General features: G+C 51.8%; 1 protein-coding gene across 8 annotated transcripts in view; it reads right to left on the reverse strand.

The window, feature by feature from the left end:
- The window catches only part of POU2F3 (POU class 2 homeobox 3), a 75,183-nt gene that overhangs the window by 32,955 nt on the left and 28,372 nt on the right, over window positions 1–13,856 (reverse strand). For 5 of the 8 annotated variants that reach the window (XM_038535897.1, XM_038535898.1, XM_038535902.1 and 2 more), the window contains one exon: window positions 13,346–13,380. In XM_038535897.1, coding sequence (XP_038391825.1) covers window positions 13,346–13,380 — 35 coding nt within the window. Of the gene's footprint in view, window positions 1–3,987; window positions 4,032–13,345; window positions 13,381–13,856 lie in introns of all 8 variants that reach the window. The other 3 variants (XM_038535901.1, XM_038535903.1, XM_038535900.1) reach the window with 1 other exon arrangement.

The raw sequence follows: 13,856 nt of genomic DNA on the forward strand, positions 1-13,856 counted from the left end.
TTATATAAAAATTTGTTCTGTTTTCTTCTTTTGAAATGTCACTGCAGACAGTGAAAGCTTAGTTGTAAGATGTTATATTATGAATGAGCGTATTGACATACAGGGTAGAAGGGAGGGGGGAAAAGCCTTTGTGCAGACAGCAGAGGTCTGCGGAGCCCTTCTGGGAACAGGGGACCTTTGATCTAAGGGATCCTTCGACCCTGAGGATCTGTGAGTCTTTGACTCTAGAGTTAGAGATTTAATCCAAATTTGCTGATGAAAAATAGTCACAGTAATATCAGGTGTCATTGGATATCTCTGCCCCCACTGTTTCCATGAACTGGCCAGGAGAGGGCAGTCCCAGGAGAGCCACATGACCCCCCCAGGGGTGTTTGTTAAGGGGCCCTGATCTGGCTTAGGCTACATGGCTTGGCGCGGAGGCCCAATCTCAAAGCCTTTTAAACACTGGGTTGGCCTGGGTGGTTCAGCAGTTGAGCATCTGCCTTTGACTCAGGGAGTGATCCCAGAGTGCCGGGATCGAATCCCACATCGGGGTCCCCACATGGAGCCTGCTTCTCCCTCTGCCTACATCTCTGCCTCTCTGTGTCTCCCATGAATAAATAAATAAAATCTATAAATAAATAAATAATAATAAAAACACACTGGGTTGGTCAGAGTCCTCTATGCAGACCCTCCCTAGACGGGAGGCCCTAGCACCCAACAACCACTGAGCCTCAGCCAACGGCTCCTGGGGCCCAGCCAGCAAGTGGAGGAGTTAGGAAATATTTACTCGACTGGACTGGATGGAGCCCATGACATACTCTATTTGCATAAACCCAACAAGCTCACCTCCCTGGGGAAAGGGGTGAGTTTTTGTGGATCACTTGCTGAGAAAAAAAGGACAGGGAGCAGAGCATCACGAAGAACAGAAGGCCCTGAAAAGCAGAGAGACATAGGGGTTCATGGCACCCGGGAGAGAGGGATGTGTGGATAGTCGGCAGACAGGTTCATGCCAACTATCCCTCCATCCATTTAATAGGAAATGCTTGCTGAATGTCCACTCTGTGCCAGGCACTGCTCTACTGTAATAAGTAAAATACGGTCCCTTCCCTCAAATCGCTCACAGTCTGGTCTGGAAGGCAGATCCACGCATAGTAAAAGCTTGTCAAGATACAGAAGGTGGAGGGGAGGGTCCCAGGGGGCGGGGGGCGGCCTGGAGACATTTGAGCTGAGTCTGGAAAGATGAATGAGAGGCTGCCGGGGTGGGGGTGGGGGTGGGGGGGTGAAAGCCAGTGCCAAGGGTCACTCAAAACAGAGCTGAGATGCCTGCACAGTCCTGTGTCTCCCTACCTTCAAGACCCCCCCATCATCTCAAAGAGGATTCTCCTGGATTCTTATGAGCACCCTGGCAGTACTTAGAAGCCCTTGGGACTTGTGAGGTTGGACCCTCCAGATCCTGTTCCCTCTGAGGCCTGCCTGAACATTCCCTGAGGACACTGGGCCCTTGCAGAGCTGACACGTCGTGAGCAAAGTCCAAACCCCAGGTCCTGTTGTTCTCACTTTGCCTTATGCCAGAAAAGTGTCTGTCCCTCTCAGGCCCCTTGGGCAAGGCCAAGCAAGCTCTGGGAAGTATCCTGCTCGCCAGGAAGCTGCCCTCTGTGCTGCCAGGCTGAGTGTAAGGGGGAGTACCAAGTCCTCAGAGAGGAAGTTGTTCTGGTTCATGTCAGAGAGGAACTCCTTGCCCTTTTGCAGCTGCATTGCTTCCCCTTCCAGACAGAGTGGTTCTGGCCTGGTGGCTCTTGCCCTGGCAACTTGATCACTCTTCTCTTTGAGGGTCCCAGCCCAGAACCAGGGGCACAGAAGCACCCCACCACTGCCCCCTGCAGAAATTGACGTTTACCCCCAGGGACCAGGTCTCCCAATGTTTCCAGGCCTCATTTACCAGCTACACAAGGAGTCTACGAAACCTACTTCTGAGTCCTCAGAGGAGCCCAGACACAGAGATGGGGTAAAATTTAAAAAGTTTGTCTTGTTAGGATCACACACTTTCTATGAGAGATGTCATGAGGGGGGAAAAGCAAGATTAACATATAAGACACTTTAAGCAAATACTATAGATGATGTTTGGTTCCAACTGGCTGTAGAAGGGTATTTTTCATTATTTGAAAAGATGCAGTCTAGGGGCGTCGGTTAAACATCTGACTTTGGCTCAGGTCATGATCTCTGGGTCCTGGGATTGAGCCCCAGGTGGGGCTCCCATCTCAGCAGGGAGGCTGCTTTTTTCTCTCTCTCCCTCTGCCCTTCCCCCATTCAAATAAATACAACCTTTAAGTTAAAAGAAAATTCAGTCTAACACCCCTTAAATAGGCTCTCTTGGTGCAGAAAAATATAGTTTACATAACTTTGACTTATGTACATTTGGGAACCATTGTCTTAGGTATAGTGAGACCTGCCTGTGTTTACCTGGCACACATCGACTCTGGCATCTTTTTCTTATTATTACTCTAATAACGGGCTAAGTCAGGTACCAGGGCTCAGGTAAGAATCCTCGGAGGAAGGTCAGCAGTTGTGGGAATCTGAACAGAACTGCCACCTGGAACCCGGGCCTCCAGACCAATGTGATGGCGACAGCACCAATAACTGATGTGTATCCAGTTTACTGTGGCCCAGATACTTTACATTCAAAATCTCATTGAATCCTCCTCCTAACAATGCTATAAGGTTCGTGCTATTATCTCCCCCCATTTTATAGAGGCACAAACTGAGGCTGAGGGTGAAGTGACCAGATGACACACGGCCCGTTGGTAGAGCCAAAATTCGAACGCAGGTCTGTGCGATGCCAGAGCTGGACCTCTGACCCGCACACAGTCATCTGGAAGCCTCAGCCCAGGGACACCCTGCGGCAGTCCATGTCAACGAATTCTGGACGCCAGCGCAGGAGAGGAGCCGCCAAGAAACAAAAGCAAACCAGGATGTGAACCAAGGAGCCTTGGAGGTTGCGAGCCAAGGGCATTTTAGTGGCCACATGGGTGGGGGGGTGGTCTTGACATGTGAGGTGAAGCCAAGCAGCAGAGGTCCAGGGGGCTGTGGGAGCAGGTGGGGGGGCAGCTGCGATTTGCAGAACAAGGTGGATCTGGAGACAGCAGACCCGCACTGAACAGAGTGCCCGTCAGCACGGAGACACAGAATAAAGGTCAGCTGAATACAGCCCGGCTCTACCACTGAACTGCAAGTCACTTTACCATTTTAGGGAACTGAACAGGTACACAGGAACGCCTCCCGAGCCCTGGGAGCGGCCTTTGAAGCCATTCTTGGGCTGGACCAGGAGAAGGAAGTTTGAGATGGAAAAAGTGTATTTTCAGCTGCAGCTGCAAGTCTGGGAGAAGTAATCTCCTGGTTACTAGAGCTGCCTTGACAGCCCTCTGACCGGGGGGCAGAGAGAAAGCCAGGTCCCACCCCCTGCCCTGCAGGCCTATACACAGGCGAACACTCCTCTCCCTGCACCCTTCTCACGCACAGGCCCGGGGAGGTGCTCCTCGTGGGGCCAGGGGAACCCTCTGGGTGGGAACCCTTCTTCACCCCACCCTTCACCTGGCAACCTTCCCTGAGCCTGCAGATGCTATCTCTGCCACCCCAGCTGCCAAGCCGTGGCTGTGAGAGGTCTGCAGCAGCCGGTATGAGTGAGAAGGCTCTGGAAATGTGGAAAAGTACTGTACGGATGTCAGATGAGGGGCTCTGGGTAACGTGAGGTCACGTCTCACTTGCAGGATCTCTCTCTCTCTCTCTCTCTCCAGCAGCCTGGTATGGTGGAGAGGCAGACAGGCCTATTGTATATCTGAGCTCCACCTCGGGTAACTTACTTAACCTGAGTGATCGTTTCCCTAGCTATCTAATGGGAATAATAACGCTCACCTCACCAGGCTGTTGTAAGAATTAAGTAATAGTGAATGAGATATAACTCTACGTAAAGTGCCTGGCACATTCCATCATCCTCGGCTTGAATCCTACCTCCGAGCAAGCTCCTTGACCTTTCTGAGACTCGGTTTCCCCATCTGTAAAATGAAGAGCACAAAAGCGACTGCTCTGGATTGCTGCCAGGTTGCGATGAGATACTAGATCTGAAGGCCTCAGCGCAGTGTGCCCATTGAGCCGAGAGCTCAGTGAATGGTACTAGCTCCTTCTGCGACTGGGGCCAAATCCAGCTTCCCTTTCAACACGGCTGCTCCAAAAAGACTCCTGCGTGAGAGCGGGGAGGAGCTGGCCCTTCACCGGAGTCTGCGTCCACCAAAGGCAACTCACTGAAATCTCCGAGGAAGGTCCACCTCTGTATCCCTGCAGAATCAGAAAGAGGGTTTGGATGCCGGCCACTTCGCGTCGCGTCCTCACTGCCTCTCCATCCCGCACAGGCACACAGAGGAAGAGTCCATCTCCACGCCCCATCTAGGTCCTTCCATGCACTTGGGCAGTGCTAGGGACAGTGCCCCAGAGGGGCTTTGTGGTGGTGGTGGCGGCGCAATCTGGTAAACCAGGGTGTAGTAGGGCCACGCCTCCTGAGCACCCACAGCGGCTCCCGCCCCCGACCGCTCCCCACTGCCCGGCTCTCAACAAGCTGGGTCCGTCCAACCCCGGGGCTGATGCCCAGGGCCACAAACACAAAACAGCTGACATCCAAGCTTCGGGCCGAAGAGCCAAGTCTGGCTGGCAAAGGAAGATAAATTCCCACCTCTTCGAAAGCAAAGACACTTGTCAACTGCTTCCCATCCAAGCCTGGGGTGGCTGGGGGCTTAGCTTGGGAGCTCAGGGAGCTCAGAACAGATTACCATTCTAGTAGCATCTGCAGCTCATCTAAACTGGTGCGAGCCCGGCTCGGCAGCCACACAGGGAGAGGAGAGGACGGGAAAATTATGGGTTCTCGTTCATCAGAAAGTAATAGGAGCTAATGTTTATTGGTCGATTACCGTATGTCACAGACTCTTCTGAGTTATGTATCGTAGCTGTAATTAGCCCTTGCGCCATGCCCAGGAAGGAGACACTCTCCCTGTTCTCCGCTTCCGATGAGGAACAGGAGGCACCGCACAGTCGGCTCTACCCTGCTGCCTGCTGCTCCCAGACCAGCAGGGCCGTGGGGTCTGGCGCACCTGGCTTTCAACTCGCCTCTGGATGGCGGTGTGATTGTGGGAAGATTCTTTACTCACTCAGTGCCTCGGTTTCCTTATCCATAGACCTGGAAGGGTCCCAAGTGCCTCGCAGGGTTGCCAGAGTATTGCCTGGAATAACGGATACTACTCGGCATCATAATAGCAGCTCGTAATTTTGCATTTTGCACTCGGTGCCTGCACACAGGCAGGGTCCAGTAAATATGATTGTTGTTATATTATCTTCACCGCCAGCAGTAGGGAATCCCTCTGGAGAAAGGAGTCATGCAATCTCACCTGTTCCCTCCTGCCTGAGAAATTAATTCTGCTGCACATCTACGTAGGCATCCTCCCTCATTGGATAGCAAGCACGTTCTCCGAGGGCAGAGGCTGCGTGTGCTCTTTCTGGGGTGCCTCCTTCCAGTGCCGGGGAGCCTCTGTTTTTTCCACTACCTTGTGTTTCTACGTGGAAGGACCACGGCCCCGGGTAAATCTTGCTCTCCTGGTGGGAGTGACCTATCTGCCTGGTGGGTCTAGACCAGCTGTCCTCACTGGCGATGAAGGCCAACCTGGAAATTGTTTTCCGAATTGTGTGGGGTGGTTTTTCTGCTTAATTGAGAGGCATGATTTGCATTTACTGGGCAGAGGGCAGGCATTCTAGACACCCTGCAATGCAGAAGTCTCCCAAACAAGCCCGTAATTATGTCCCATGCAACTTTCATACAACTTCTTTTTTTTTGTTGTTTGTTTTTGGTTTTGGTTCCCTGACCTAGAACTTTTATACAACTTTCAAAAGCTACCCCCAGATGTTTGTGTCAGTAGGTAGCCTGCCTATAATCATGAGAGCCTAGAAGCCAATTCATTTTTTTCTTAATACGAGCACCAAGTGCCCTTTTGCATACTTTTAACAGGCTCTGGTTTTTTTCCAGGGATGCTTCTTTGTGTAAATTGAGGAAAGATTTTCTCTTATTTTTTGGACCTTTATGGAGAGTTCACGTTTTAGAAAAGCATGGCTTTTGGGCTGCCAAGAGAACATACCATTATCAGTCTGTATTGGTGTGTGTCACATGGGCATTAGCATCCTACTGGCTCCTTTAACCTTCCAGGGGAGGAAGCCCAAGGATTTGCTTGCTGAAATAGATATTATTTTATTTTAAATTCCTTTTTTCATTCTTATTCAAATCAGAGCATCCTGTTGATGTTTATTTATGTTTTCTACAAATTCCATTCTAGGAGATTAAAGGGGCTTTACAGAATCCTTGTTACAAGGGACACTGGGTCTGATAAGGCTGAGAACCACAGTTTTAGAAGGAAGTGGGTGTGTGGGGGTTGGTCCCTTCTGGTCCCTCTTTTCAGACCTGCCTGTTGGCTAGGAGGGTACTTTAAGGTCCACCTGTGCCTGGTGGTTGTATTTAATTCTGAAGCCCTCTGTGGCCCCGCATCAAAGCCCTGTCGCCAGCACAGTTCTGCGAGGCTCCGGTATCTGCTTTTCAATTGCTTTGGCACCTCAGAGGGGACAAAAGGAGGGACGTTCTGTATCAACAGTTTAGGTTGGGCAAAATGTGGTTTGCTAGCTCCTCATCTTCTTCTGTCTCTTAGGCTGCCCACCCCCCATAATCCTGTCTCTACTTGGAAGCGTAGAACCAGAAGCCGGGTGGCCCACAGAGGGAAACAAATCTCAGGGGACTGACAGTCTTGCCATCCTTAGCTCCCAACCCCTGGGGATCTCATAGGGAGATCTCAGAGCCTCCCTCTGGCTCATTTCCCTTCCCTGGCTGTGCCTGGCAATGCGTGCCTGCCAGGCTTTCTGAGACTCGTGGAACCAGCCCCAATTGGCACTAATATTACAATGCAGGGGACCCTCCCTTTCCTCTACTGCATTCCCCCCACCCCCCCACCCCCCGGCTGGGAGCTCCTGTGGGCAGGGCCCATGTTCTAGTCCCCTCTGACTCCTTACTCCCCAGCCAAGTACAGGTCTACAGTACAACATGGTTGAACTTGGTCAATCATTTCCTGCTCTTGCCTTCTCAGCTGCTCTGATGCTGGCTCTCCTGTGGCTGCCCCCTGCATGCCCCGGGGAGAGGGCTCACTCCGCCATCCCTGCAGACACTCACTTGCCAGCTCGAGAGCCTGGTCTGGCCAGGCCTGTGCTCCCTTCACGGGCCTCCCTGGAGAAGGTGCTCCATCATTCTGGACCCTCAGACACCTTCCCTTAGGCTGAATTTGGTTGATTTATAGAGAAGATGCCCCAGTGAGCCAATTAAACACTACAAACCAACACACATTGGGAGCAGCCAAGAGAACCATGGCGGTTCATGCTCAGGAAACCAGCGAAGGAAATCCCATCCAAGTTAAAGCTAAACGCTCTATGGGGGCACGCTGGGGTAACTGCTCTTGGCTAGCTGGCTTGGGAGAGTCAGATCTTGGTGCAGGTGAGATGAGAAAGCTGTCAAGCCTAGCGCTGAGAGAAAACCCCACATCACTGATTCTCAGCTTTGATGGCAAAACTCCTAGGGACCAGGACACCTGCCAACTTGCTGCCGATATCCTTCTGGCCTCAGAGAACTTTTGGAATCTTCTGGCAAGATAGCACTCACCAACATACGTGGCAACATTGCTCTGATCCGTCTGGCAGAAGTTCGTGGCCCGGGGAGCGAGCGATTCAGAACAGCTTAAGGCTCCCCAGGTGTGCACCTGTCACTGTGGACTCTCTAAGCACCCCCGAAGCCAATCCTACCTTCCAGCATCCTTCTGAAGCTTGCTGTTGGTCCAAAGAGCAGGGAAGGGAAGCAGAGAGCTGACCCTGGGCTCCTGAACTCACGGAGGGGGCGCCCAGCCCCGCTACCCTCTCGGACATGTCCTCCTCTCCTAGCTACACCTTCCAGTGGGTCTGCCCTCTGTCCATGTTCCCCTTTTTTTATTCCCTATGCTGATGGCATTTCCTATCCCTCCCGAAGCCCACATCCACCGAGATCTCCCTCATCCCCCAAAGCCTTCTCTTCACACTGTCTCCATTTCAGGCTAACACCCCACCCCTTTGTCACCTGGTGACCACATCTCCCTCCTTGCTTTCATTTCGACTTGTCCCCCACCTGCAGCAACCTGGCATCTGCTCTTACCACGGACACCACGATGAGGACATCACTGCTCGTCTCACTGCCAAACCAGAACCCATTTTCAGGCTTTGGGCTCTAGGGTACCCGAGCAGGCCCTAATGCTATGGCTACCCCCACTGTCATGAAAAGCTCTCCTTTGTGGGTGTGGTTCTCCCCCCTTGCCCCCCACCCCATCCCTTTGACCATTCCTTCTTCATCTCGTCTATAGGCACCTGCTCCTCAGCCTGCCCCGAACATGATTCTTCTGCAGGTCTTCCCAGGGTCCCCATCCCATTCAGCACACCATCTCTAGGGGGCCTCCCTCCCTCCCATGTCACTTAACACAATTCAATGGTGACTCCCTGATATGCATCCTCATCTGTCCCCCGGGCTCCAGAACCCATTCCTCACCATGTGTTGGTGCCTATAGAGCTCTGCTTATAGTCCCTCTCCTGCTTAGCATCCCAAGCTAGAAATCATGAAGGACGCTTCCTGTTCCTTTGCCATCCATGGCCAACCTGTTGCCAAAATGCTCTGGATCTGCTATCGGAGCTCTCTCTCGAATCTGACTCTCTCTGTGCATACTGTCACCGTCATAAAATAGCAAATACACAGTTTATACATTCTAGACACTTGTCGAAAACAGACACACACACTCTCATTTGACCTTTGCCACAACCTTATGAGGTAGGTACCATTATTCTCCCCATTTTCCAGATGAGGAGACTGAGGAACATGGAAGGTGAAGAATTTTCCCAAGGCCACATAGCCACGATTCCAGCCTGGCAATCTGAATGTTTGAGTACTTGACCTCTTTGCTATAATCCCTCTCCTGAGCTTTGCCCACTTCTTCCCACCACAACAGCATTCCATCAGGCGTCTCCTTCATCCTTCCTCTCCTCCTCACCCACAGTCCCTCTAATGCCCTTCCATTAAATGAAACTAGTCGTGCTGGAAAACGCCTAGTGGCTCCCTGCTGCCCACGGGAGAAATTTCCTTGCTGTGCATTCAGAGTTCTTCACGACCTGGCCCCACCCACAGCTCCGGCTTCACCTGCTGCATCTCCCCCATGCTCATCTTCTCACACATCCCTTGAAGCCAGGCCCCTTCTCCAGTGAGCCCTCACACTCACTGGCTCCTATGCCTGGAATATTCTTGTTGCCCTTTTGCGGCAAACCCCCTACTCTTCCTTAACCCCCACACTTCAGACACCATCTCTTTGGTGCTGACCCCAGGCAAGTACCCAGGAGCTCGGTGCTACTTGTCTCTCACGGACTTTACCACACAGCCTTGCAGTTTATCTTCTTACTCATGACACCCTCTCTCTCCAGCACTTAGGAATGACTAATTATGCAAAGAATGAATGATGGGCCCACATCCAGCCTGCCAGGTCCTTCTGCCTCTGCCCCCTAAATTTCAAACGATCCTTTTTGCTGGGTCACACAAAATCATAGAGATGGGAAAGAGTTCACCTGACTTAAATTCCCCCCTACTCTCTATGGCTCAGGGTGAAGAAATGGACATGCTCTTCCCTGCTTTTCTTCAGAAAAAAAAAAAAAGAAAGAAAGAAAGAAAGGAGAGTCAAAGCAACCAGTCAGAATAGGGCATGTGGAAAATGAGGAAACATAGCAGACAGACTGGGTGGGGGGGCTGAGAGGTCACCCTGTACAAACATCTTCATTTTATCCAAGAGAAAACTGAGGCCCAGGAAGATGAGGTTTGTCTAAAGGCAATGACTAATGGGACACCTGGGTGGCTCAGTGGTTGAGCGTCTGCATTTGGCCCAGGTTGTGATCCCGGGGCCCTGAGATGAGTCCCACATTGGGTTCCCTGCAGGGAGGGATCCTGCTTCTCCCTCTGCCTGTGTCTCTGTGTCTCTCCCTCTCTGTGTCTCTCATGAAAAGATAAGTACAATCTTAAAAAAAAAAAAAAAAAAAAAGAAAAGAAAAGAAAAGAAAAGAAAAGAAAAGAAAAGAAAAGAAAGAAAAGAAGTGACTAGTGAGAGGTAGAGAAGCCGCACTGGCACCAGGACGTCCGCCTCCCCGTCTGGGGATCTGGCCTTATCCTATTGCTTCTCCACTTTCTTATCTTTCCCAGGGATGGCAGGATGGTGCTGCTTCTGGGTCCCTGGGTCTTCCCACAATTATGCTCCAAAAAGGCTCAGGCTGCTTTCCTGAGACCAGGAAGTTAACAGGTTCGGCGTGAAATTTCCTGATGAGCCAGTGTCCTTTGCTCATGCAACTCCCGATTGCACCAGTTGGCTTGCAGCTTTCCAACTGGGGCTTCACCGAGGGCAGCGGCTCATCCTCTGCTGTCCTGTGTCTGCCAACCCCTTCTCTGAACCATACCAGACTGCTCCTACACAACCGCCCTTTCTTCCCTTCCCCACACCCTCTGCCTCCCATTTCCTCCCAGTTAGTCACAGTGAGGTCACGCTCAAGCTCTGGCTCCCAGGCCTCTCCCTGAGGATGGTGTGTGTGCAGAGAATGGGGAGTGGAGAGACTGTAGAGGGGGGAATGCAGCAGGGCATCATGGGAAAAATGGGCTCTGGAGTCCAAGAGATGTGGGTTCAAATCCTGACTCTGCCAGTTGGCCAATCACGTGAGCTTCAGCAAATTATTTAATCTCCCAAATCCTTTGTCAAAAAGAGCTGGGACTTCTGGGGAGGCGCCTTCCTCACCAGTCTAATGCAGATAGTAACACTTGGTTTATAGTGAGAATGAAATGAGATAAAGCACCCAAGGCTCCTCGCACAGAGCTTGGCAGGTAGCGAATATTCCTTTACTTTCCCTGTGAAGGGTGGAGGTATGATCGTCAACGCAGTGGCTTGAGAGATCCTGGGTGCCCACCTGTAGGCATGAACCTGCAGAGGTCAGTGTCTCTGGCCCTGAGGGACAGAGTGACAGGGAGGAGGGAGCATGAGTGTATGCTCCTAAGCACAGGAGAGCTTAGGCGTGAGAGCATACAGGAGTGTGACCCGGCTGAGCCTCTTTCTCCAAAATTCCCCCCTTCTTGAAAGGAAAAATCTTTCGTGTCTGTTCTTGTCAGTAATAAGAAATCAAAAAAACCCTTTCCATGGGAGGGAGGGAACAACCCACCCCATGGGGCTCATCTAAGTAAAGCAAACTCAAGTGAGGCCCACTCCTGGCAGAAGCCAGCCAACTTTTTCCCAACCGGTGGAGGAACCACACCCCAAAAGATGTTCAAAGGGCCAGAGGCCTCTTTCCAGGCTGCCTAGGGCCAGGGGGGCTGCTCCCAGCCTTGTCCCAAGCACGAGGGCTTCCCAAGCTTCCAAAAGATCACACAAGCGGTTAAAGCCAGCAGGCCACCTCCGGACTGGGCTGCTGTGGTCACATCTCGGTGCGGAATGGGCTCCTTCTCGCACGTCTTCTCCAAGGGCCTGTGAGAGGTGGGCCCCAGGCTGCCATCCCGACTCGTCAGGGTGGAAGCACAGGGCACGGGGCCACATCCCAACCTCTTCCAGGATCACAGAATCCTTGGGGATCTCCTCCATCCTCCCGCCCTTACAGCAAGCCTGGCAAAGCCACCCCCGAGGGAAGAACCGGCCTCATATCCAAAGACCTTGGAGCAGAAGCTGATTCCACGTCTGTCTCCCTTGGTGGCTGTCCTGGAGTTGAATAGACCATGTTGGCGGCAAGTCCTCCCTCGGAGCTAAGTCTGAAGCCTCTCTGCACTTCAGGCCTCGAGTGCAGAGAGAGCAGTTGGCCTCCGCTCGTTAGCAAACTTCCACAGTGAACAAAATGCAGAAAGCACCTGCCTAAGAGGTTTTGGCTCAGGACTTCAGATTATTCCTCTCTCTGGCCATGAAGGATACACCCAGAAAGTACCTAGCCCTTTAGGAAATGCTAGTAGGGACTGCAAATCACAGTCTAGATAAAGGAGTCTGATCTCCAGCCCCACCGCAGACCGCCACCTAAACTTCGACTGGAAGATCAGAGCGAGAAGGAACCTGTGATTATCCAATGCACCCCCTCCCACTGGGATTTTCAGCCCTTCAATCCCACTCTTGTCGGCCTGACACAGTCCTACTCACCCTTTAGAGCTAGATTCAAATAGCACCTCCTCCATGAAGCCTGCCCTGAGTTCCCAGGAACAATGGACTCTTTCCATTTCTGTTCCACGCCACGCTTTCTACACACCTCTAGTAAAGCAGGGATGCAAGTGTATTATAATTATTCCCTTAGGAGTCTCTCTCTCCTCCCTCTCCCTCTCCTCTCTCTCCCACTCCCCACACGAGACTCTAAGCTCCTCCAGGGCAGAGACCATGTCTTAATTTTCTTTGTAGTTCCACACCTGGCACAGTATACATGCCCCCCCCCCACTGCCACCAAATTTATGGAATAAATTAATTTTTCTGATAAGAAACTCAGACCACCTTCCCTTTCTTCCCTGCAACGTCCCCTCCCACATCTGCTTTGACATCATGCCCTGTCCTAGCCCTCTCCCCAGTCTTCTCTCCAGCCCCTGATCTCAGCGGGGAAAGCCCTCGCCCTCTGCTCCATCCTTCTCTTTACATGCCACATCCATCCATCCTACACCCTGTCCAACCCCACTCCCTAGAATAACTGGAATCCTACACGACTTAGTTTTCTTCAAAGGCGCCAAGCTTGTGTCTACATTGTCCCTTTGGGCCAGGCTATATACTTTGTCCCATTCCTCCTTTTTTGTCCCGTATCTTTTCCTTTCGATCAGTAGTTCCCTGAGGGGCCCAAGTCCTCCATCTTTGGTACCTCCATAAATTCTTCTCCGTACAGTTGGTCCACGCAGACGAACTCACCCAAGAGGCAACTCAGACTAGAGACCATGCTGGGAGGAGATCTGTGGTCTTAGGTTCTGCACCACACCAGGCAAGCACTTAATCCGAAATAAGTGCTCCATTTGAGGGGACAGTGGAGACCCGACATTGGGTTGTGGACTGGGGGAAGGGGGTGGACACAAAGGCCCTTTAGAGGCCCCTCAGGCTCAAGCCTGAAAGCTATTGAGTCTATGAATAAACACCCTCAAATTTGACCTAATCTTCTTTATATCTCCTGCATCTGATGTCATCTAAGTGGCTGCCCACTCCACCCCACCCCACCATTTATAGAATAAAGGTTTTCTTCTGAAAGTACTTACCTGCCTGTTGAAATCTAGGCCATTTCGATCATTTCCTGAAAGAGATAAAAACAAAAATATGAGTTGCTAGCAGGATTGGAAGAGCCTGAAGGTTAGAGGGAAATGGTGATGTTGGGAGGAGCTTGTCTCTATGTCGAGAAAGAACACGCTTCCCCTGTGGCCAGGATCCTCCCACTTATCCTGTTTCCTGGAGAGGTCTTTGGAAAATCTCCTCCAGGGATGTGGATTGCCAGGAAGACTGACTTGTCCCAGGTCACACGGAGTCACCAGGCCTTGAACTTGCAATCCCAGGGCGCATGTCCTGCTCCACTCCCTCAGACAGAGCACAGGCTCTGGTGGCTAAGGAAGGGATGACCAGCCAGGGGTCCTAATGGCATTGCCCTGAGGCAGGAAGTCCCCTCACTACCCCAGGCCTCCTGAGGAGATGACACCTAAGTCATCTCAGGTAGACAGGTGTCTGTTCTTGCCTTTCCCTTCTGGCTTTCATTTCTTGTCTGTTCCTCTTTCCTTT

The sequence above is a fragment of the Canis lupus genome, chromosome 5 (genome assembly GCF_011100685.1).
Source record: "Canis lupus familiaris isolate Mischka breed German Shepherd chromosome 5, alternate assembly UU_Cfam_GSD_1.0, whole genome shotgun sequence".
Lineage (NCBI taxonomy): Eukaryota > Metazoa > Chordata > Mammalia > Carnivora > Canidae > Canis > Canis lupus.